General features: G+C 43.3%; 1 protein-coding gene across 1 annotated transcript; it reads right to left on the minus strand.

The window, feature by feature from the left end:
- Positions 1 to 33: 33 nt before the first annotated feature.
- LOC103649879 (DExH-box ATP-dependent RNA helicase DExH3) lies at positions 34 to 23,592 on the minus strand. The gene is made up of 19 exons (XM_008675571.3): positions 22,745 to 23,592; positions 20,663 to 20,817; positions 20,491 to 20,578; positions 20,161 to 20,406; positions 17,543 to 17,638; positions 16,709 to 16,897; positions 12,791 to 12,950; positions 12,559 to 12,689; positions 10,358 to 10,525; positions 10,010 to 10,282; positions 4,429 to 4,623; positions 3,909 to 4,112; positions 3,761 to 3,830; positions 3,501 to 3,649; positions 2,772 to 3,080; positions 2,235 to 2,294; positions 2,003 to 2,155; positions 1,805 to 1,915; positions 34 to 999 (listed from the first exon to the last, which is right to left on the minus strand). Exons 1-19 carry the CDS (start codon positions 23,216 to 23,218, stop codon positions 511 to 513), a joined length of 3,720 nt encoding a protein of 1,239 aa, XP_008673793.1. The 5' UTR covers positions 23,219 to 23,592; the 3' UTR covers positions 34 to 510.
- Positions 23,593 to 24,148: the final 556 nt, after the last annotated feature.

Raw genomic sequence — 24,148 nt, forward strand, 5'->3', positions numbered from 1 at the left:
GAGAAAAAATTAAAGGATAAAATATTCATGATGTGACAAAAAAAATTGATATAGAGTTAGAAATTTAGAGAAAACCGGCGGATAGTCTTAGTCTCCAGTTCTCCGCATCTGACAACATACAATGATACCTGACACGAGCCCCCTCATTTAGACTACCTTAGTCTAAATACATACATCGTGGCTGCCCTTGCCCACTACGCATAACTCTTCAGTTAATATGGCGCCAACAAATAATGAATTCAGTACCCACAGCAAAAAAAAAATTGGATCACCCTTCGACCGTTACAGCTAGTGTTCTCTGCGATTCTCGCACGCCATCAGCCCATCACTCACCGTCACCACTGACGAACCATGCTCTAAAATTCACAGGCACTGCACGTCAAAACTATTGTAGTACATTTCAAGAGTCTATAACATTTTTTCCTCGCTACCTTCTATGCTTAACTATGCTTCTCGAATGCTACATAAATAAGAAAACGATCAAAAAGGAAGAAAAGCATGTCGTGCTAATCAGTTCCTCCGACGATGGCTATGTCGACGCCTACGCGGTGGTTGCATCAGCAAGGACATGGGGTCTGCATCCTGAGCCCCCCTAGAGTCAGTAATCGCTCCACCATCTCCTGTGAGCCAGTTCAGTGCCTCGCTCGCGGCATCTTTCTCCGCAAGTTTCTTGTTTGCACACGGTTGCCCCACGAACTGCATGCCGTTGAACTCAACCGTCGATCTGAAGAGATAGCTCTTGATCTGCTTCGTCTTGTAGGTGGGGTTGCTGTGCCCGGCCCGGGTCAGGTAAGTCTGGAGCTGGTTCTTGGCATTATCCCCTCCGTTGCCACCAGCCTCACTCAGAGAGGATGGCGAAAGCATCGTCTTTGCTTTCTTTGATCTTGGCTCCTGTCGGCCGTACACGAACCGCCCACTGCATGGATCCTCAGTCACCAGCAAACGGATGGCTGATAGCAGCTCTTCACTCGTTTGGATATCCATCCTTGGGTTTTGGAGCTGTTAGACATAAATTTGTTATTAGCAAAACAATTATGACATTTGCCACCTGATCAGGTATATATGATTGATTCCTGAGTAAACTCAATCAAATAACCACACAATGTGCAAGTCTCGGAACCAACAAATAATTGAGATCTAGCAGAACTCAACCAAATAACCACACAATGTGCAAGCTATGGAACCAAGATAATCTCAAACGGTCAGTTGTGCAAAGCGCTAAAAACTCATGGGCATTCACAAGCATCCGATAGTTCAAACAGGTTGGAACCCTAAGGTGCATCTATTAGAGTTGCTAAACTATCTTCAGCAACTTACTCATCTTGATCCCCATATTCGAACTCCACTCTGGAACGATGAAGTCTACAGTACAAAATAGTGTTTTGGGTGACCATATGAGTAAGCTGTTGGACACAGTCTAACTCCATCCTGAAGATGCACAAGTCCTTATTCAAAGTATCCAAAGTTTAAGTTCATAGAAGAGAGTATCAATGTGTATGACACAAAATTGATAATACTATCAAATATATTTCAAACAAATCTAATTACACTTGTTTGGTATCAGTATCATAAATATTGATCCTTTTTTATAAACTTGAAAATGATTTGACTCAATGCTAATTGCATGCAACCAAACATTGTGCTCCAAACTCCAAGCAGCATGGTTGCCAAGATAAATTTGGGTGTTTAGATGGAACTGGAACTGCCTATTCAAACCTATTTATTGTAGATTCAGAACTTCAGATAAAAGTAAAAGAGCATGATGAATGCTGGCATATAACAAGATATTAGAAATCGACAATACCTTGCAATGGATTAAATTCTCAAGTTCTCTCTTCAAACTCACATAAGTTGAAGCAAGATCGCGATTCATGAAGAACTCAAGATAACCTCCAAGCATTTTTAAGTGTCCATCCTACAGCATGCACAAATTATTATGCAATGATACATTTTCAAATCTGAAAAAAAAAGATTTCCTGTACAAGCAATGCAAGGAACATACCAAGCCCCCTTGTTTTATGCAGCCTCCGAATAACAACAGTATAGAATCAGATATAGCAGTTGAATCCCGGAGGAAAACAGAATTCACTTTCACCTTCTCATTGAAAACTAGCCAGGGGAATGGAATCTTGGTTTCTTTACCATTAACTGAACTCTGGAAAAGATAACATAAATGAAACTGTCACGTAAAGCCACTGATATATATCAAAGTTATGTAGAACACAAAAACTTACCGAATAAAGCATAACCTGTCCATCTTCCATTGTCTTGAGGGAGATGGATTTCTCCTTGTTCTGAAATTATCAAGAGCCAAATAAAAATCATAAATCACGACTTCACATTCACAATATAAACTTGGCTAGGGAGAGAATGACCGTCCTCCCAGTATAATGTCTAGGGTCGGCACTCAAAGATGCACACAACCCGTTGATGGATAAGAAGAGACCGAAACATTAGTACCGGCCGAGAAAATCCCCGAACCATGGCCTCCCATCACTAACGGGTCGGCGTCAACCGTTCACTCTGCAACGGCCTAACCAGAGGTGGCGCACAAGACATCGTAACCCGAGAGCGGATGAGACACGGCGAGACGTTTTTTTAACCAAGCCAAAAAAATCGTCCCCAAGGGGGATCGAATTGGATCGAACCCGGGACAGTACTTATCTTCCACATAAAGCATAGAACCATAAAACCTTAAAGCATAAAAGTGTGAAAATATGCAATTGTTAAAAGCAGGGTATGTAAAATAATCTTAAATAAAAGAAACTCACCAAAACAGAGGAAACACCTGGATACAGTCCTGCACAAATTACCGCCCGAACTAGATTTTCATCACGACTCCATTTATTGCACATAGTCATGTTTTCGTCAACCAAACCAGTATCCTTCAGAAGAAAGAGAAACTGCCGCCGAAGAGAATCTATTGCTTTCAATGTTTGCACCGAAAGAAAATTTTTCCAGCAGTAGTCATAACCAGCACGGTCTCTTTCAGCCTCCCTCCATCCATCATATGCACGAACAAGTGCAAGATGATCACTGTAGTCCCGGCATGAAAACTGCAACTTAGCTGACTCTGCAAGCTGCATGGACAAACTAGCATCATTTACAGTACCAAAAAGAAGGTACACCAAAAACTTAGAAAACAATACTACCTCCAGTCACAAACACTTGACGCCTTGACCGCAATACAGTCAAACATTTAAGACTGCGATCATTAAGGGCTTTTAAAATATTTAATTTAAAAGATTTAGTTTGGAAACATAAAATCTTAAATGTAGATTTGCTTTAAAGTATTTTCACAGTCTCGTATTTATTAGATGTTATAATCATGTTCTGAAAATAGCCATCAAAGTTGTGCACTGAAGAGTGAAGACCAAAGTCAACAAGTCAAGTGCTTTCGGCAAGAGGTACTAATAGAAATCAAGACACAGTGCGTGATATATAGTTGAGTATGCCAGAATAGGCAAACAAAAATTGGAATATTAAGAAGGCATACTTACATCTTTCTTATCGAAGGGGGTTAAAAAGGGATCTCTAACACTAAGTCCAGAAACTATGGTTAATATGGGATCCAGACAATTAAAAATAGCCCCAAAAATAAGCATCTTTCCTAACTTAGGTTCAACTGGAAGCATAGACAAGTGCTTTCCTGAAAATGACAAGCAGTAAGCATTATCAGCACACAAGCTACAAAAGCTACAGAGATGCGGAGTAAAGCAGCTGTTATGTAAAAATTTAATCTTATGGGTGAATCAGGTACCAAGAACCGTCAATTCTTCATTCTGATCAAATGCTCCAATGACTTTAAGATATTCAATGGCATTTTGTACCTGGAAAATAATATATATCAAATATATAGAAGAGCAGAACTTTTGTTAGTAATGATACAAAAAGAAAACCAAACTTACTGATAGAGATTCAGGTGATTGTAAAGCTCTGGATAAAAATTCTGATATACTTCCCAGCCTCAAGCTTTTTATTTGCAAACAGAGGGACTGGAGAGGAGTTCTAAGAAGTTCTGGTAACTGGTAGTCAGCAAATGCATCATATACACATCGTGGATAAAGATGGTAGCACTCCCCTGGTTGGACTCGGCCAGCTCGTCCTCGTCTCTATATTATATTCATTTATTTAATTAGCAAAATAAAATTAGAGGTAAGTGATGTGATAGAATTGACTTAGACAGTGACAATTTTCAGGTTAAAAGCCACGTCAATTGCGTTATTGAAATCTCTATAACCATGGCAATAACAAATCAAAGGGCAGTAATATTTAAGTGTTAGTAATATGTACTTCCTCCGTTCCAAATTTTAAGTGGATTTTTGCTATGTGTCTAGATATTATGTATGTCTATATACCTAATCTATGTACCAAAAAAGTCAAATACTTATAATCTGAAACGGAGTATAAAAGAAAGAAAAATATTACTTGTCTGGCAGAAGCCTTGGAGATCCAGGTTGGAAGCAGACAGGGAGTATTATTCAGTGCATCGTAAGATGTCTCTTTTGCTTTGCCACAATCAACAACAAAAACTACATCGTTGATAGTAATACTAGTTTCAGCCAAATTCGTGGCAAGAACTATTTTCCTTACTCCAGGCTCAGGCTTATCAAATATTAATTTCTGCACAAAAAGTGGACAAAAGTGTCAACAGAATAATGCATATTCATTACACCAGGAGAAAAAGAAAGAAAAAAACTGCACTCTTCCATCCCTAACCAACATTGTATATAACATGACAAAAGAAATGTCAACGGTGCAATCGACTTAAAGGTTCTAGCTCATTAAAATATAAGTTACCTAAGAAACAAAAAAAACAGAATTTAATCAAGTCAGAGAACTCCCAAGACATCTAAGCAGACATTAGCTAAGCAATTTACATGCAACCAAAATATGATTTTGATATCTTAGATATGTTAAATAAAAGGGAACTCCCAAGACATCTAAGCAGACATTAGATATGATTTTGATATCTTTTGATATCTTAGATATCTTAGACTTTTATATTATGTCTAGGTGTTATGGGCCTTGAGCCCTCTAATATATGTAACACTCAGCGCACTAGGGCTTGTTCGGTTAGGAGTGGATTGAGGGGGATTGGAGGGGATTAAATCCCCTCCTATTCAAATAATCCGCTATAGTGTCCCTCCCTTCGTTCCATGTGTCCTCCTCGGGCCCTATCTACCCTTCGTGACTCCATCGGTCGCTCTACCACCTATCGACATTGCGACAGCTCACTCCACCTTGGTCGCAGCCCTCACGACTGCTAAGGTGGTTGTGGCTGCTGCCTGGGAGTGCGAACGTGTCGCCGCCCTGCTTGGGAGCACGAATGTATGACCTCGCCAGGCAACTAGCCAAGACTGAGGGCCACCTTCTTGGCTCTCACTGCATCAACCCTCCCACGTAGCCCCTAGTGGTCGACCCCCCCCTAGCGTACAATACCGTCGTCGTCGCCAACCTTCGTGGCTAGACGACGAGTGTTCAGAACATCCATTCTTTGGTACCATAGTCCTCGACCTGGCTTCCTCCGTCGATGCCCGCTGGCGCGATATCATCCTCCTCACACTGCAGCGCTATGCCCTAGACGACCACATCCTCATCGATGTAGTGTCCCTCACTATCCCATCCTGGCGACGAATGGATAGTGTGGTCCTCCTCTAGATTCTCGAAACGATCACCGTTGAGTTGTAGGATGTCATTCACGAGCGTGATGGCACTGCCCGTCAGGCCTATGTTGCCATTGAGGACCAGTTTCTCGGCAATGTGAGGCTCATGCTCTCCACCTTGACGCTGTCTTCCAGACCTTTCCGTCATCGAGTACTGCCGCTAAATGAATGGCATGGCAGCCTCCCTCTGTGAACTCGAGAAGATTATCTCCAACCGCACAGTCGTCCTCAACCTTCTCTGCAGCCACAGTGAGTGCTACGATCCCCTCCGCACTTGGATCACTCGTTCGGTCTCGGTCTCGGTCTCATCCTTCCATATGGTTTAGAATAACCTCATCCTTGAGGAGCTCACCAAGGGGCCGCCTCATCGCTCCGACGCAACTACCACTTTCTACAACTCCTCTGGGGTGGCAGCCCTTGTGCCCTCCCTCCTCTAATTCTGCACTATCCATTCATCGACGAGAGCATGGTCGTGCGAGTGGGGGTGGCCAAGGCGACGCTCATTGGCCCTCTCTACAACTAGTGGACCAGCCACATCTCCATGTGACCCGAAATCATCCCCAAGTGGACCTCCGTGCCTGTCTCCGCCCAAGTCGGCTCACCTCACGCTGCCCAACCTGGGGATCCTACCAACCACCTTCCCCGCACATCCAGCACCTCAGCGACCGCTACTTCCTTTGTCACCCCACTTTATTCCGTCATGGAACATGTGGCCTAGTGGGCAGGATCAACAATCTCTTGCTAGCTCATTTAGCACGATGACCCTGACCCCACCTACCCTCACTGACTAGGTTGTTGGTGCTTCCTACCACACCACTCCAGACGTTGGTATACTTTCTTCTTCCTACCCACCTCCCATTTCTCATCATTCATCTATCATTGTGGGCAATGAGAACATTCTCCCGGTCACCTTTGTAGATGATTCGGTCCTTCCCAGGGCCTTTCATCTTCACAATGTTCTTGTCGCCCCCCAAAAGATTCAAAATCGTTTATCCGTTCATCAATTTACCACCAATAACTCTTGCTCTATTGAGTTTGATTTTTTTGGGTTGTCTATGAAGGATCTCGCTACCTAGAGCCTTCTCGTCCGATTTGATAGCTCTAGGTCCATGTACACACTGTGGTTGCATGCGTCCACTTCACTTACTTCTTCCGCTATATCATCGCCTTCATCCTCGCCACAACCGCACACACTAACTACTTCCACTACCTCTAGCATTTGGCATCATCGACTCAGTCATCCTAGCCTTGTCGTGTTGTCCAAGTTGTGTAGTAGTTCAGTCATTTCTTGTACTAGGGACACCTCTGAGCATCTATGCCATGCATGTCAATTAGGTCGTCATGTTCAACTCCCTTTCACTAGCTCCTCTCAAGTTGTGCAGCATTTTGATCTCATACATTGTGATTTGTGGACGTCTCCTATTATCAGTATTTTATTTACAAATATTGCTAGTGATTCTTGATGATTTCCCTCGTTATTGATGGACTTCTCCATTGTCCGATACTTTTGCGGCTCTTCTGCACTTCTCCGCTTGGGTTTAAACTCAGTTTGGCCGTACCATTAAGGTGAGTGTGACAAAGGTCGTGAGTTTGATAACTCTTTTCGATCCTTCTCCTCCCATTGTGTGCAGCTCTGGATGCCATGCCCCTACACTTCTCAAAATAGCAAGGTTGAACGCATGATTCGCACTACTAACAACATCATACGCTCCTTGCTAATTTAGGCATTTGTTCTTGTTCGCTATTTTGCCGAGAGACTCCACATCGCCACCTACCTTGTTAATCATCTTCCTACAATGACGATTCGTGCCTCCACACCCCACTTTGCTCTTTTTGTCACCCATCCATCCTACGACCATCTTTGCATTTTTGTGTCTACGTGCTACCCCAACCTTTCTACCACCACTCCACATAATCTCACCCCTTGCTCCACCTGCTATGTCACAAAGGGTAGCGATGCCTTGACCTCATCACTAATCGTCTCTTGATCTCTCGTCATGTCGTCTTCGTTGAGACGGACTAACCCTTCTCGACCCCCTCTAGTTCCATAGTCGACTACCTTCTAAAGTTGGACTTTCTTCTTGACCCTATGGCTTCCTCTACACAGCTACCCTTAGTTTTTCCCCCTCAAGTTCACTTTGTCGCTCCCGCCTACGACATCGGTGCCCCCCGCAGCACCTGTGCACCCGAACTCCCTTCAGACTGTCCTACCGCCCCAGATCGGCTCGGGTGCCTCCCCGTCGACCGTCGACCCTTACCGAGCCCCTAGTGGGCCCCGTGGCCCTACCTTCGCCCCGGTGGCCAAACCTCTGCCCTCGCCCCTGCGGACCTCATCGGCGCCCTCACCGGCACCAGCTTCTCGCCATTATGCCCAACCCTCCAACCCTCGCATGTCTGAGCGACATGCTCGAATGGGTGCATCGCCTGCCCGAGCCGGCGGTGTATCATCCTCCCTTTTTCATCACAACCCTAACCACATCCACCCTATGCTAACTAGACAGGTCGTTGGAGTTCTTCACCATGTCGATCGTCTTGTCCTCTACATGACCTCCTCACCGCCGGTCTCCCTCATATTGTCTTCCGTCCATAGCGGCCTTGCAGATCCTCACTAGCATCGCGCTATGGAGGGAGAGTACAAGGCCCACCTTGTCAATCACATTGGGGATTTGGTGTCGCGTCCCCTAGGCGACCATGTGATGACCGGCAAGTGGGTCTGGACACAAACGGAAAGCGGATGGTTCTCTGTACCGATACAAGGTCCGCTAGGTTCTTCAGGGCTTCACTCAGCATCCTAGGATTGATTATGATGACATGTTCAGTCCCGTCGTGTAGCCCACCACCGTACATGCCATTCTCACACTCTCTCTCGTTCTTGGCCTATTCATCAACTGGATGTCAAGAATGTCTTGCTCTATGGAACTTTCACCAAGACTATCTATTGCAGTCAGCATGTCGGCTTTATTGACCCTGCTCACCCTAACATGGTCAGCAAGCTCAAAAAGTCCCTCTATGGTCTGAAGTTGTGAAGCAATCCCAGCGCTTGGTACAGCTGGTTTGCCACATAATTAGGGCATGTTTGGATCACCACCGCCGGTCCTACATCGCACACCCTTTGTGACACCAGCGGACACACAGGCCAAGATCTCCAGCGACGGTGCCCTATAAGCGACCCCACTACCTACTGCAGTCTTGTCAACGCTCTTCGAGATCTCACCTTCACCATGCTCGACATTGTGTATGTTGTCTAGCAAGTTTGTCTCTACAAGCATGATCCCCATGAACTGCACTTGAGCACGGTCAAGCAGATCCTTCACCTTCAAGATCGACTACGGGCTCCATCTTCGACGCTCCACCCATGAGTTGATCGCCTACACCAAAGCTGATTGGGCCAGATGCCCAGACACCTGCCAGTCTACCTCTAGCTATGTGGTGTTTCTTGGGGCCAACCTCATATCTTCGTCCTTCACACGTCAGCCCAAGGTCTCCCGCTTCAGTGCTGAGGCTGAGTACTGGGTTGTTGCTAATGGGGTGGCTAGGGCGAGCTAGTTGTGCCTGCTTCTCGAGAAGCTTCACATTCCCCTCACCATGAGCATGTTGGTCTACTGCGACAACGTCAGCGTCATCTACCCCTCATAGTCAAACTCGTCTAGCACCAGCGCATGAAGCATGTCGAGATCGGCTTTCACTTCTTCCGTGAGCGTGTTGTTGTCGTGGCTAGAGTTGTAGAGTTTCAACTACAAGGGGTGTTATACTTCTGTATTCTAAGTGTTATGGGCCTTGAGCGGTTGAGCCCAATCCATGTACTCTAATATATGTAACACTCAGCCCACACAATGGGTTAGGGTTTCAACTCCTCCAATAGATAGTTGCCCTCATACAAGCAATATTGTTCAAATTCCAGATGTTCTCAACAAAGTGTAACGTGCTAGCCACTATTCACTCCATTTCACAAATTAGCCACCACTCACCGAGTCCAAGGAGGTTCAAGCCTAAGAAAAATTTGACACCAAATGACAACATATGGCCACATCAAATTGCAAAGTTCACACTGCTGAAGTGGGAACAGTGAGTGGGAAAAATATACCAATAACACCATTTTCTTTAATTATCTTGTAGTGTGAAACAGAGACTCCAGAGTTTACAGTCTTGTATTGTAAAATGGAGAATATATACTGACAGAGTAACCAGTAAATAACTTGGGCAATCAGCTAGTATAGCATCACCACCAGAGTTAAAATATATATATTATTGCTTGAAATATATAACTGAAATTTCTTGTTCCAAAAGTTCAAAAGGTAGGCACACTAATGCAATACAGATCAATGTAGTAGTCTTGGTAATACCTGCTCTGAACTGGCCATAGAGCCATGACAAGCGAGCAACAAAACTGCGCTTGGATTTCCAAGCAATGGATTTGCTTGGAGCTGCTCTTTTAATGCATTAATGTCATCCCACCCAGTCATAAATACAAGAATTGCACCAGATCGTTCCTTTTGACAAATATGGCATAAGACATTTTCTATTAAATTAAAACCAATTGAATCAGGATTCCAACAGGATAAGGAATCACGAGTTCGCGAACTATAGTCCCTCAAATCAGCAGCTTCAACAGCATCCTGTTCAAAAGCAAACTTTAGACACCATAGCATTGAGCATAAAATAAATGGCCAAGATAACACAAACTTCCATACTTCCACAACAGAAGCGATTTGGCTCTTCCGCTTTTGTAGAGCTTGCTTTTGCATCTTCCAACTTTTTTCTTGACCATAGTCATCAATTTGATTGTATGGAGTTAACCAGTGCCCAGTAATTTCAAGAATATCTTCCAGAAAATGACTCCGGACAGGATATGTAAAACCCTAAGTTGAGATAAAACCGTTTTTTATGAAAGGACGTCAAGATATAACTTACACAAGAAGCTACAGCAAAGCACAAGACATTCAAACAAATTTTATTGCACCAGAGAAAGTGATACAGAAATTTCATATAAGAAAGTGATTGATGTAAGCAAGTGCACAATATGAATACAAAATGATAAGAAATATTACAAAAGTAGAACAGTTACTCTTGTAACATATATAGTAAGTATTACAAATTGACATGCAACATATGGCTTCAAGTTCAAATAAAAAAAAATATGATATGGAATTAATGCTAAGATTGAGAGCATGAAAATGTTAAAGGTGGTAAAGCTGCCAAACTGGCAGGTAGAGCAAGACTTTGGGGATTTGGGTATTCTTGCCCTTGCTGTAGAGGCCTGGTGAGATTTTACCCTTCCTTTTTCAACTTCGTAATTTACCCTTGCATTTTGAAAACTAAACAGTTGTTTGACCCTGGGCAAGAGTGACCATTATCCTCGTCAAGTCCCATTGTTTCATTGAAGCAACACAAAGAGACCGAGCCCAATCCCATCCCTGTTCCGTTCACATGAAGCGATAGAGGCAGACACAAGGCCAGGTGTGTGTGGGGTCCAAACGGTAGCTGCAGCACAAGGAGCTGCGCTTGTTGAGGCCAGCGGCCACGGCTGTGCGGCCCGGCAGCCGCAGGAGGAGGCTTTCACAGGTCAGACGCAGACAAGCTCTGCATGGTTCATGGGTCCAGGCTAGCGTGCGGCGATCAGGGCATGAGCTGCATGCACACATGGTGCGGTGAGCTTGGCATGAACAGCACATGGGTGACATCTGCAGGCGTGTGTGGCGCAGCATAGCAGCAAGAGTGCGAGGCATGTGTCCATGTGTGCAGCCCACAGGCACAAGGCCAAGGTCAAGCATTTCATGCAAGTGGGCAATGTGACTGAGGCGCGCTTGCCAGCTAAAGGTGTGACAGATCTGTGATGATGAAGGGTCATTGGCAGGGGCTGCCACTACTTCGCCACCTGCATGCACTGAGGAGACCAATGCGGCACGCATTGCCGCAATAGAGACCATTATGTTTGCCTACGACTGGCAAGCAGCTCCATAGATTCACGTGATAACGCCAAGCAGGTGCTCGGGTGATTGCTTGGGAGGTTTTTGTTCCATTCCCCGTTGCCTTCATACTATTTTCCGTTGTCGCGTATGTAAACTTGTAGCATTGTCGTGTTTCTACAAGGGTCACTGATGTTACACATCTATATCTGCTCCAGGACGCATGGAATTAGAATTAGATTAGATGAATGCCTTCGGTTATATATTCATCTCCATGTCGTGGTTAGCTAATTGTTGCTACTCAGACTTCTTATATTGATGCTACGTGGAAGACGTTTCATGTACCATTGCACAAAGAAATATAACCAGATTCCAGAGTATATCAAGTGTTTGTTAAATTTTTTAATGTTTGGTCAAACTTGAAATACAAGCAAATCATATCCAATATTTGTCAAAGTTTGGTCAGATTTGAAATATATGCAAATTATATCCAATATTTGTTAAAGTTCGGTCAGATTTAAAATATACATAGATTCTGTGAAGTCTTGTCAAAGTTCTTTTGAAAGATGTCAAAATGCTGTTCAAATTATTCATGTTGAAACCAGGGCAAAATCTCAAAAATCATAAAAAAACAAGGGTAAATCCCCATGGGCACAGTTGTCATTCAACAGCTGAATTAACACCATTAAGCCCTTCTAATGGAATAGGGTAAACTCAATCTCCAGTTTGAAAAGACTAGGGTAAAATCGAAGTAAAAATAGTGGCAAAATCACCAAGTTAGAAAAAATAGGGACAAATCATCGTTGGCCTTGGAAGCAGGGGCAAGGACACAAAAAATTGTTTTTTTATAACATACTACTTATGTTCAGGATTCTAAAAATGTAGTCTGAAACAATGAAGAAAGATGGGAGTGAAGTATGAACCAATGCCTATTGACTAAAAGCAGAAAAGAATGAATGCAAAAAGGTATTAAGAAAATATCTTACAGGTATATGTATCATGGGTGCTCCACCAAAGTATGAAGAGAATAGCTCAGCATTAAGGGTTGCACTCATCAATATAAGCCTCAGCTCAGGGCGACGTGGAAGAAGATCCTTTAAGACAATAAGAAGAAAATCTAGCACAAAGACACAAAAAAGATTAGCATAAATTTACAAAAATGAGTACATTGCTAAACATTTTTAGTACTAAATGAAAATAAGTATGACTAATGCAGACCTTCATTCATGCCTCTTTCATGGATTTCATCAACAATAACATGGGTAACACCTTTCAAATTCCTGTCCACCAACAATCTCCGCAACAGGACTCCAGTGGTGCAGAAAAGAAGGCGCGTATCTCTTCCTCTCATGCCTTCCAGCCGAACTTTGTAGCCAACCTAAAGATAAGCATCCATTGTCATGATAGACAAAACTCAAGAAAAGATCATCAAATTTTGCAAACATGCTAGCTGCAGTTCACAAAAGTATAAGGGGTGAGTGATACTAATCTTATCATCTTAAGAGGGGAAAATACAATAAGCCCAATAGGCCACTAGAGCATGAGTCTTGGCCGAACATCAAACCACTTATACAACGACAACAAAGCATTTTAGTCCCAAGTAAGTTAGTGTAGGCTAGAGTTAAAACCCAACAAGACCCACAAGTCAAGGAACGAACACATGAATAGTTTTTTCCATACACTCCTCGCTAAATCTTTAGGTATATTCCATCTTTTCAAGTCTCCTTTTACTGCCTCTTCCCATGTCAACTTTGATCTTCCTCTTCCTCTCTTCCCATTGCTATCGCACCTTAGAATCCCACTACGCACTGGTGCTTCTAAGGGTCTTCATTGAACATGTCCAAACAATCTTAACCAATGTTGGATAAGCTTTTCTTCAAATTGGTGCTACACCTATCTTATCATGTATATCATCGTTCCATACTCGATCCATTCTTGTATGGCCACAAATCTAACACAACATACGCATTTCTGCAACACTTATCTACTGACCATGTCGTCTTTTTGTAGGCCAACATTCTACACCATACATAACAAGTCTAGTCATCATCTTATAAAACTTACCTTTTAGCTTATATAGTACCCTCTTGTCATATAGAACGCCAGATGCTTGACGTCACTTCATCCACCATGTTTTGATTCTATGGCTAACCGCTAACATCTTCATCAATTTCAATGCCTCTCTAACCTCAGATTCTTGGATCCTACGCACAAAATTGGTGTCATCAAGAGTCATCCAATTGAAAGGTTGTGTCCACATTCTCCCCATTGAACAATTTGTCAAAATACTCTCGCCATCTATGTCTGGTCTCATCCTCCACCAAAATGTGCTCAATTTCATCCTTAATGCACTTAATTTGATTGAAGTCCCTTGTCTTCCTCTCACGAACTATATCCATCATATATATGTCCTTCTCTCCTTCCTTCGTAATCAAACAAAGGAAAGATCCTCAGATGCCCTACCCGTTGCCACACTTACAGCTCGCTTTGCAGTGTTCTTTGTTACCTTGTACTTGTCTATGTTGTTCACACTCCTATCATAGTACAGATGTCTATAGCATTCTTTCTTCTCCCTAATAGATCTTTGGACTTCCTCATTCCATCACCAAGTATCTTTAGCTTCGTTCCACTCCCTTTAATTGCTTCACACGCCCCTGAGGTCACCTTTCGAATGCAGGTTGTCATCTTCTCCCACATGTTGTTTGTGTCATCTTATTTCCAAGTGCCCTCTTTGATGGCCCTTTCTACTCGAAGACTTTTGCCTTACACCTTTCAGTTTCCACCACTTTGTTCTCACAATCTTGGTTTGTATATCCCTACGGGCACACACCTAAAAACGAAAGACCGCCACCACAAACTTATGTTGAGGGACAACACACCCCATGTATCACCTTACAATCCAAGCATGCTCGTTTATCCTTCTTGTGAGGACAAAGTCGATCTGACTAGTGTGTTCGACTCTACTATAAAGTCACTAAATGGGAGTCTCTTCCTAAAGAAAGTGTTGGCATGGTTAGAGCTATAGGTCAAAAGCTACCGCAAAGTCCAACACTTCCTCTCCCGCCTGATTCCTACTACTATACCTAAAACCTCCATGAACTGCCTTGAAACCTGCACTTGTGGTACCTACATGCCCATTGAAATCTCCTATGAAAAGCTTCACGCTAATAAGTATAATTCTAATCATGCCATCTAAGTCTTCCCAGAAAAGTCTCTTACCACTCATCGTGGCCTACTCGGGGGCATACACGCTAATTATGCTCAAGACCAAATCATCCACGACAAGCTTGGTTAAGATAATCCTATCTCTTTTCCTTCTCACATCCACCACACCATTCTTGAGGCTCATATCAATCGAAAAATCTACTCCGTTCTATTTGGAGTTGTCCCTGTGTACCAAAACTTGAAGTCATTATTGTCCACCTCCTTCGCCTTCTGATCCTTCCATTTAGTCTCTTCGACAGATAAGATATTTATACGCCTCCTAGTTGTTGTCTCAACTAACTCCCTTGACTTTACCTGTAAGCGGCCCGGCATTCCAACTACCTAGACAGATCCTAGGTTTGACTAGTTTCTGTTGAAGTGTATAAGTGGATTGGCTAGTTGGCTACCTTCTCCCATCAGCTTAAGCTTTTGGGTTGAACTGGTTAGTGTGTCCACTTTAACAGTTTCTTTACCATTCGCACTCATCAATGATGTGAAGACCCTTGCACATTTTTCACTACATCTCAGTAGCGCGCCACTAAGGAAGTAGCGACCCGATCCTTGCTCACTTGACACCATGCCCAAATCACGATACAGTGCATCACAAGGGGTGTCGACCCGGCCCTTGCTCATTTAAACCCGAGCGATACGATGTGTCACTAAAAGGGTTTTTTTCTCGAAAACGCGCAGGAGAACTACGCCCCTTTATAAATTAAGAAGATAGAATAAAAAGGTCTAAAATAGACCAGGCATCAGAAGGCCTCCTTACGGGGGCCAGAAGATAGCATACAAAAAAGTATTCTTCTAGGTTTCATCTCCATTACAATAGCCAGGTTTAACATTGACTCGCCAAGCCTATCGCAACCCTCCTCCTTTACCAGGGCTTGAGACCTACTACATCAAACCACTTATGGACGGTAAAAATGACCTAAGCATTTTGGGTTTGGGACGTGTTTGGATTGGCAACAGGTAGAGACGGGATGGTCATGTACTCATGTCCCATTTTTGAGATGGAACTATCTAACCTCTGTGTTTGGTAGGATGGATAGAACCATCCCAGTTTTGTGTTTGGTATGAGGGAGCAACAACATGGGCATCGTTTAATAATATGTCATCTACTATCTATTGTGGGTCCTAGATGCCAGTCACACAAAGGACACATCTAGCCATGGCACAAGGCAAAGGGGCAATGACCGACGCATTAAGATCTCACCAACGGGCTCGCCATCACAGACGGTGAGGCTACACTCCAGCATGCCATCCACCATCAGAGCAGCACGACAATGAGGTTGAGCATCTGCTCCAGCATGACAAGCAGTTTTGGGAGATGAGGTCGATGTAAGCGCATAGCAACCTCGCAAAGTAGCACGGAGACTAGAGGGCACAAGCTCGCCTCTAAACATCTGTCATTAGTCGATGATTGGACCGTTGGAAGCCCGCTCCGAGCAAGCTCTCACCCTCGCTAGACGACCACCATAATGGCTTGCACTTGCCTAGGACCTTCTACCAGATCAGGATCCGAGGGTGGATGACGACATCCACGCTGACCCAAGCTCAACTTGGACAGAAGAAGAGGATGGTGACCATGGCAGTAGGTGTGCATACCATGGACTTCCACAGCCGCCACGGACGCCCTCGCCACATGCCAGCAGGGAAGGGCAGAATCAGCATGGGGGTGGAACATGGAGATGATGAAGAGAAACGAAACCACACACAATGAAATTCCAGTGTTTTTTCTGAAATTGACATCCTAGATCTCTACAGAATACTTGATCTGTATTTCCAGTGTGAGGTGTCTCTATCCCACCTGTCTGAACCAAACACCAGTTAAATTGGGATCGACCTATCCCATCCCTTGATCCAAATGCTACCATGGAGTCTTGGAGAACACCATTTAAAAATGAAATAATTCTGCAGGTACAAATAGCTCACCGATTCACCAATTTTCTCGCCTCTTTCAGCAGCGACTCTTTCAGACACAGCAATTGCTGATATTCGCCTTGGTTGAGTGCAAATAATACTGCACGTAGCACCACGAGCAGCATCGATTTCAGATTCTAAAATGTACTGTGGTAGTTGTGTCGTCTTACCACAGCCAGTCTCGCCTGAAACTACAATGACCTGCTCAACCAAACAAGACACGTTAGCCACTAACATTGCCGAACAACAACAAAGCCTTTTAGTACCAAGCAAGTCGAGTAGCCTAAATGCTGACAAATATTCAGTCAGAAATGCTATATAATAGTGAATTTGCAAACAAAATACAAGTTCATTTACTGACTTTCTGATACTAAGAAGGATGTGCACATTAACTTACAAGTTACATTTGGAAAGTAAATGTAGAAATAACAAAAGGTACCACATCCATTACTTTAACACATATCCAAGGTTCTAAGGTTTTATACAAAGAAAAAGGAAAAACAAAAAGAACTGGTAGACGCATGTAGCTCCAAGCACTAAAATTTGTATACCATATTTGCTAGATCATTTAGTTTAATGTTTTCCAATGATATGTGTGCTTTCATTGCAGCACTACATGTTCATCACTCATTTCAAAGCTTATTACATTATCTGCAACTCATTATGATAACAATTGTTCATCAGTGTTGGATAGTATCGCACATGCATATATGGACCAAAAACACTCATTTCAAAACTTCTTAGTTCTTACATTAACTGCAATTCATTATGATAACAATTGTTCGCAAGTGTTGGATACTATCACAAACATGCATATCTGGAATAACAAGAACAGCAGACCAGGACCTGATTCTGTGATATAGCTTCCAATAAAGTTTGCTTCTCTTTATAAGCAGGAAGACTGCGACGAAACTCCATCATGCTTTGGCCATCATTTGATTCCTGAAAAGGGTACAAGTTCAGTCAACACAGTGCATGGCTTGAATGCAAGATCCAAGAAAACGCTAGGCGCTAGGCAGGCGCTAGGCAGGCGCTAGCCTATTGGTTAGCGCCTAGGAAAATTCAACAAGATTAATCGTTTGTAAAAAAATTATTATATTTGTGCTGCTGACAAGATCCTGAACCAATGGCATCAAACTTGCAGAAAATAAAGTGGAGAACAACTGGGGGAGACTGAGAATATGAGATCCTAGGTGGAGCTGTGATCGCGACAAGCCGACAACGCAAAGGAGTTGATGGAGAAAATAAAGTGGAGACTGGAGAATGTCAGGACGAACCAAGAGAGACCTTGGAGTGGAGCTGTGACCACGACAAACGCGAAGGAGCGAGGGGCAGGAGAACACCTTGGGCTGCACCTATATCTGGAGTTGGGGCTCCCCCCGCAATCAGTGGCTAGTCGCAGGCATGAGGAAAAGAAGAAGTCGCTACTGATTTCTAGCCCTTCATCTGCCCACAAGCGCACGGCAACACAAGATCTGTTTTCGCGTTCTCGCGGTATCCCGCCCACAAATGGCTGCAGCCCGCATGCGCTCTGTTTTGGCGCTCCCGCGCACACCACTTGCTCACACGTTTTTTCCACCTGTGAATGCTACTCCCGCCTGCACGGCACGTGATAGCGACGTCTTCCGCCCCTGCCTTTCTCCATTTCCACGTTGCTTCCACGCCGCTACGCGTGTTAGTGCAGACCCTATGCGCGCCCAGCGTTTAATTGACCGTGCAGACCCTAAACAACGTGTTGGACCTCTGTTCAGCACTTAATCGCAAGTAGGCGTATGTTTAGTTATGCTTTTTAGAACACTGCATGAATGGAAGACACTCATCGTATCCTCTGAAACTGATCCAAAAAGGGCAAAGTTCAGCCCAAAGAATAACAACAAATCAATGGTGCTAAATCAAACCCACCACCGAAAAATCCAAGATCTTAGTTTTAGCAATGTTGTAACAAACAAATTTTTTTAGTATGTTCTTTCCAGAAGGGAAGAGTATGACTGTTCAATCTGTCAATAAGTAGTAATACAACAATACATGAAGCACAGACTCACAATGCCCTAGAAACAATACCTTTAAAAACAAACCCAAAGAAAATATATCTCTATAAATCATAGACAGAACAGACTAAGAGAACATTGTACCTAATCAAAACGGAAACTGTAACTAACATGCACAGTCACTATCTCAACAACCAAAAACCGAAGTGCAGCAAGAATACAGTACTCCATATGTTTCATGCTTTAGATTATTAACAAATATAATGTTGTTTAGAAACATGACACGAAAATACCTCAAAAAATCTATGGCCCTGTTTGGGTCCCAGGTATTGAGAGGAATTGGTAAATAATCTAATAGTGAAATGAGGAGCACTTCCTAGATATTGGTTTCAATCCATGGGATCCAAACGGGCCCTAAATGGATTTGTTTTCATGTACATATTTTGCCTGACAAAATAATAGTGTAGTTTCGTCTTAAAGACAATAAAAGGTAAATGAAGACATATAATATGAAACAGGAGCAAACAGGAGTTAGCAGTGCATGCAACAACAACAAAGCCTTTAAGCCCTAAACAAGTTCAGAAGGATAGAGTAGAACCCGAAAATGGGCCACCAGCAAAAAGAGAAAGAAAGAAAGAAAGAGCAAAGGTAAATAACTAAATGTAAGGCATCAATAATACTGGGCTTGTTTGGTTTACAGACTGAGAAATCTGCCTGGCCCAGGCAGCAATCTCAGGCATCCGATTTCGAATGACTGGGGCTGGATTGAGCTGCCTGGCTGGCGCTCCCAGGCCAGGGCGCCAACCAAACAAGCCCACTGATATTATTAAGGGGATCTAAAGACTGGTTCAGGCACTAGAAGTCTAGAACCACCATCTGATTCCCATGTGCGCCTATCCAAGTACAATTTCTTGGGTATATTCCATCTTTCTAGTCCCGTTTTATTGCATCCCCCCATTAAGTAGCAATGCATACAAAGAAAAATGCAAGCAGTCAGCTTCAGCGTCCCTCATTAGCAAGTAAGATATTAATGTTGTTTAAAATCGATATAAAAGTATGTATGTAGCACACACAAAGTTCAGTTTCAAATTCATCTTTGATATCGAGATTCTAAAAACAAAGTTGACAAGTTAGCACATGATCAACAACGTTAGGCTGCTTCTATAATTTGTTTCTTACAGATAGGATACATCTGGGAGACTGAAACTGGCTATTTGTAGGTTTACTTAACTACACATAGTCACATATTGCGTACATAGTTTCTTTTTACGAGTTTTGAAATTTGCATTACTGCAACAAGCAGACCTCGCCAATGAGATCACCAGAACCTCTGAATATATAACCCACTCTCTTACAAACTTCAGACGAAAATGCCACTTGAAATGGATATGTTATCAGAATAATGCAAACTTTGAACCTCATCATGTCTTAAGGCTAAGAACGCGACACAAAGAAGTCTAAAACTTATAATCAAACCTGCCAAGCAGCCTGCTGATTCCGCAACTGCAGGCTTTTCCTTCTTTGGATTCTGTCCATTACAGCACTAGTGGAAGTTTGATTATCTTGCTGCTCAAAGAAGCCTTCATCAGTTGCAAAACTGTCTGTGCTGCTTGATCGTGAGAAAGCTGAACTAGGAAAGTTGCCAATGTATGTTCCCTTCCGTGCAACATAGCCTGCAAGCAGAGCATCAACCTCTCTTTGCAAGCCAGCAGGTATAGATACCTAAAAAACAAATATATAAGTTAACATCAATAAACACAGCACACACATTTTTTAAACCTTTACCATGTTAGAAAACTGCCTCACCTCTCTTTGGGGTCTTTTATCATCAAGATCTGATCTATAATTAGGCAATGGAACCTTACTGAACACAACAACTCTAGAATACTGACGGCTGCCATAATGTAGATTCATGTCAGATTATATTGTAAATATTAAATACTACCAGTATCAGAACCTGAAAAGAGCAACAAAGTACCTGTGCAAGCGCATTCTGTCAGCCAATTGGGCGAGTTGTTCAAAATCTCGCCTATCCTTTCTTTCCCTTGAGATAATCTCTTGTTCATCATCATTACGAAGAAGCATATGCAGTTTCCATTTCCATTCATCAACATTATCTAAAGTAGATGCACCCTGGAAATTTTATTTCAGTACAAGTATAAATAATAGGACACCTAACCAAAGCAAAAGGAAGTTGTACCAAATCGAACATTTCCTTTATTTTAGGAAGCATATATTTAATAGAATGGGAATAAAAGAGTAAAAGAAAGATGTAACCTTTCCACCAATAAAAGTAAGGTCTAAAATTGAAAACAAATGCAGAACATGGTCTATACTCCATCCTTTTTTCTTGAATACGCAGGAGAGCTGCGTATTTTTGTATTAAGAAGAAGAATAAAAAGGGGAGAAAAAACCCTGGTACAAAGGTGTTACATTTGGCAAACCAAAACCAAAAAAACACCCCCCAAACAGCTAAGACACCTAAGACACCTCTTCTAAATGGAAGAAAGAGAGCGCTTTGGCTCCAGCCATACGCCAACCCATCAACTCCTCCCTTGCAGCTGCCAACACCACCGCAGCGCTAGGGTTACAATTATCAAAAACACACCTATTTCTATGCTTCCACAAAGACCATGCACGCAAAATGACAAGAGAATTGAATCCCTTGGATAAAGGCTTGCCCACCCTGGCAGCACTATTCCTCCACCAGGTTTCAAAACAGACGTCATCATGGGAAGGGCAGAGCTCCTGGAAACCACCTGACCGCAGAAGGCTGAACCAAAACTGTTTTCTATACTCCATCCTCATATACAGACTAATATACCTTGTGAGGAACTTTGGCTGCATAGTTGCAGTACTATGTCTAACTCCTTCCAAAACAAATGAATGTAGAAAAATTTTTTCCTTTGACAGGAATTTTGTTCCTTTTGAGTTTTCTAAGACTAGCTAACACCTAAACACTTGTATTGTAGCTTCATTTTAATTTTAGGGCTATCACCAACAACTATAAAAATCGAAAGGTCTATCCAATTTAAAGATCAGAGGAAAATACTAGCACATTAGAATGACAATAAGATTACTTGTATCAAGGATGTAACATGAGAATAACAGGAGAAGAGCTGACACATCAAAGGTGTTTCTTCTTTCTTATTTTTGTGTTCCACTTGATTTTTTTTATTCCATTTGTGTATTCTGATTCTGATGAATACAGACGAGAGATTCCCTTGAGATGTTCTAGGGAAGTTTTAAAGAAAATGAAAAGGAACTTTGTTAATCCGATTGTCCAGGAATATATTTGGGAAAATATACTCAACAAGATCAAAAAGTCAGAAGCCATCAAACTTTCACCTCCATCATTTCACATTAGAAATTAGATTTATATTATTTTAAATGCACTAAACACATATGTATGTTGGAAGAAAATGTTTCATGTAACCAAGTAAAATAATTCCAGTTTTGACAATTGTCACTCAAGTTTCTAGAAGCCTAGCATACAGAGTTGAAAGTACACAGACCCACAGTCCTGGAACATAACTTGAGTCTTATTCACTACGGATTTTTAGTGAGCTTGCAAAGGATGATGGTAATCCCTCTACACTGGCAAGTGGTAACAGCATCATGTACGTGTCCAAAAGGGAACAGAGAACACACACATACAACCGACAAATATGGTACATACATCTCATGGATTCTAGATTCTATATATTTTATAGTTTTCAAAGACTTCCTTTCAATGCTGCAACCTGCAACTATTACATTTACGATATTTTTCTACACATGAATACACTCTGATTGGTTTCACTATATTTACTGTGCATAAGACCCTGTACAGACCATAGGAAAACTCGAGGCAATCGTGCTAAAATGCATCCACAGAAAAGGAAACCGACGTCACTTGAATCAGTGTGCAATAAGAGATAGCAACAGACCACTACAATTAAAACCCACATACCCAATTTCTGTAAACACTCTAGGTTCAATGTAGTCAAGCATAACTGAGTTTCAACCGGTCATTTTAAAATGTGAAACAATCAATAACTGGGCAGAATAAGGCACTCACCTTGCTCGAAACTGACGTGCGGTCAATGTCCTTATCTGAGTCATCCTCAGAGAAATCATCGTATGCATAGCGGGCAAACCCAGCGCTCTGCTGCCGGTAATGCTCTGGCAGGGGTGGCCTCGGCAAGGGAGGTATATCGCGCCGCCGCAGCTGAGGCGGCGACTGGGGGCTGAGCGAACGCCCGTCCACCAGCCACTCTGGCGTCCGCGTCTGCTGTGCCTGCGCCGCGGCGGACGGTGGTGGCGCAAGGCTCCCGTTGGTGGACGCGATAACGGAGCGGAGCCGCCGCATCGGCGGCACGTAGACTCCGGTGGTGCTCATTGCAGCCGACACGGGGGGCGATGAGAGGTGGGGGTTAGTGGTGCCGAGGCTAGTATTAGGGTTTCTGGAGAGGAAGAGAGGGGAGGGCATGGTCAGGGAGCGGTGCCGGTGGAGAAGGCGGACGCGACCCCGGAGGACGGAGGTCAGGAGCATCACCACCAGCGCCGTCGCCGCGACAGCAGGCTCACATGTCTCGTGCAATCCGCCTCCGGTTCCGCTGCTCTGCGCGCGGCGGGGGAAGCCGGCTCGTCGGAGGGTTCGTCGCTGTAACGTGAGGCTCTGGGGATCTGCGGAGCGAGAGAAAACGCTGACGCCGGCGTAGAAACGCGACGGCGATTGCGCGGCGTGGTCGGGGGAGTGCCTCCTTGCGGCGGCTACCCGGGTTTCGAAGGATAGGATGGGATGGCGGATGGCGGTGAGGAAAGGGGTGAGCAGTCCCTGGTAGTGGGAGGGCAGGTCGCTGACAAGTGGGGTTTGCGGGGTCGTGTCGCGTCGCACACATCTGCAACTGCAACGCGGGCCCGCACACGCGCACGGGTGTGTGAACCTGAGGACGAACGTGACCATGGTTAGAGCCATGGTGTTGAGCACCGTGTCACGTGCTAAATCTGGATCTCCAGATATTTACATCTTTTCAATTAGACCATCCTATAAAAATATCCTATAATTTAAAAATGAGAAAATTTTATAAATTTTTGAGAATAGACAAAATATTCTACTTCAATAGTAAAAACTCTAAATTTAGATTATAAAGCAGCCACAAAGGTGTATTATATTTGATGCGCTTTAGAGGGTGCCTTATATTTTTTTAATCGAATTTTATAAAATAAATTTATAAAATAAGGCAGTTGGAGTAAGATTCTTCTTCCCCGTCGGCTATAACAACCCAACAAAATTTTGTTTCGTGTGAATCGGTGGGGATCTAATTGACCTGGACTCCGCCCCATGCTATAAAACCAGAACTCCTCTAACACCTGAAGCCATCACGCATATCGCGGGGGAATCAAGCCGCCGCTGTGGGGGATAGATATCCCCTGGGTCCACTAAAGAAGTAAAAGGCCTCACGAAAGGCCCAAGGGCCCA

The sequence above is a fragment of the Zea mays genome, chromosome 3, assembly GCF_902167145.1.
Source record: "Zea mays cultivar B73 chromosome 3, Zm-B73-REFERENCE-NAM-5.0, whole genome shotgun sequence".
Classification (NCBI taxonomy): domain Eukaryota; kingdom Viridiplantae; phylum Streptophyta; class Magnoliopsida; order Poales; family Poaceae; genus Zea; species Zea mays.

What these genes read in the sequence shown, in the direction of transcription:
- LOC103649879 (XM_008675571.3), bottom strand. Translation starts at nt 23,218, where the DNA reads ATGCTCCTGACCTCCGTCCTCCGGGGTCGCGTCCGCCTTCTCCACCGG. An exon ending in GCGAGAAAATTGGTGAATCG is followed by an intron (nt 12,951 to 16,708) that starts GTGAGCTATTTG and finishes GCTTATCTTTAG; the next exon opens with GTTGGCTACAAAGTTCGGCT. An exon ending in CCCCCTTCGATAAGAAAGAT is followed by an intron (nt 3,081 to 3,500) that starts GTAAGTATGCCT and finishes TTGTCCATGCAG; the next exon opens with CTTGCAGAGTCAGCTAAGTT.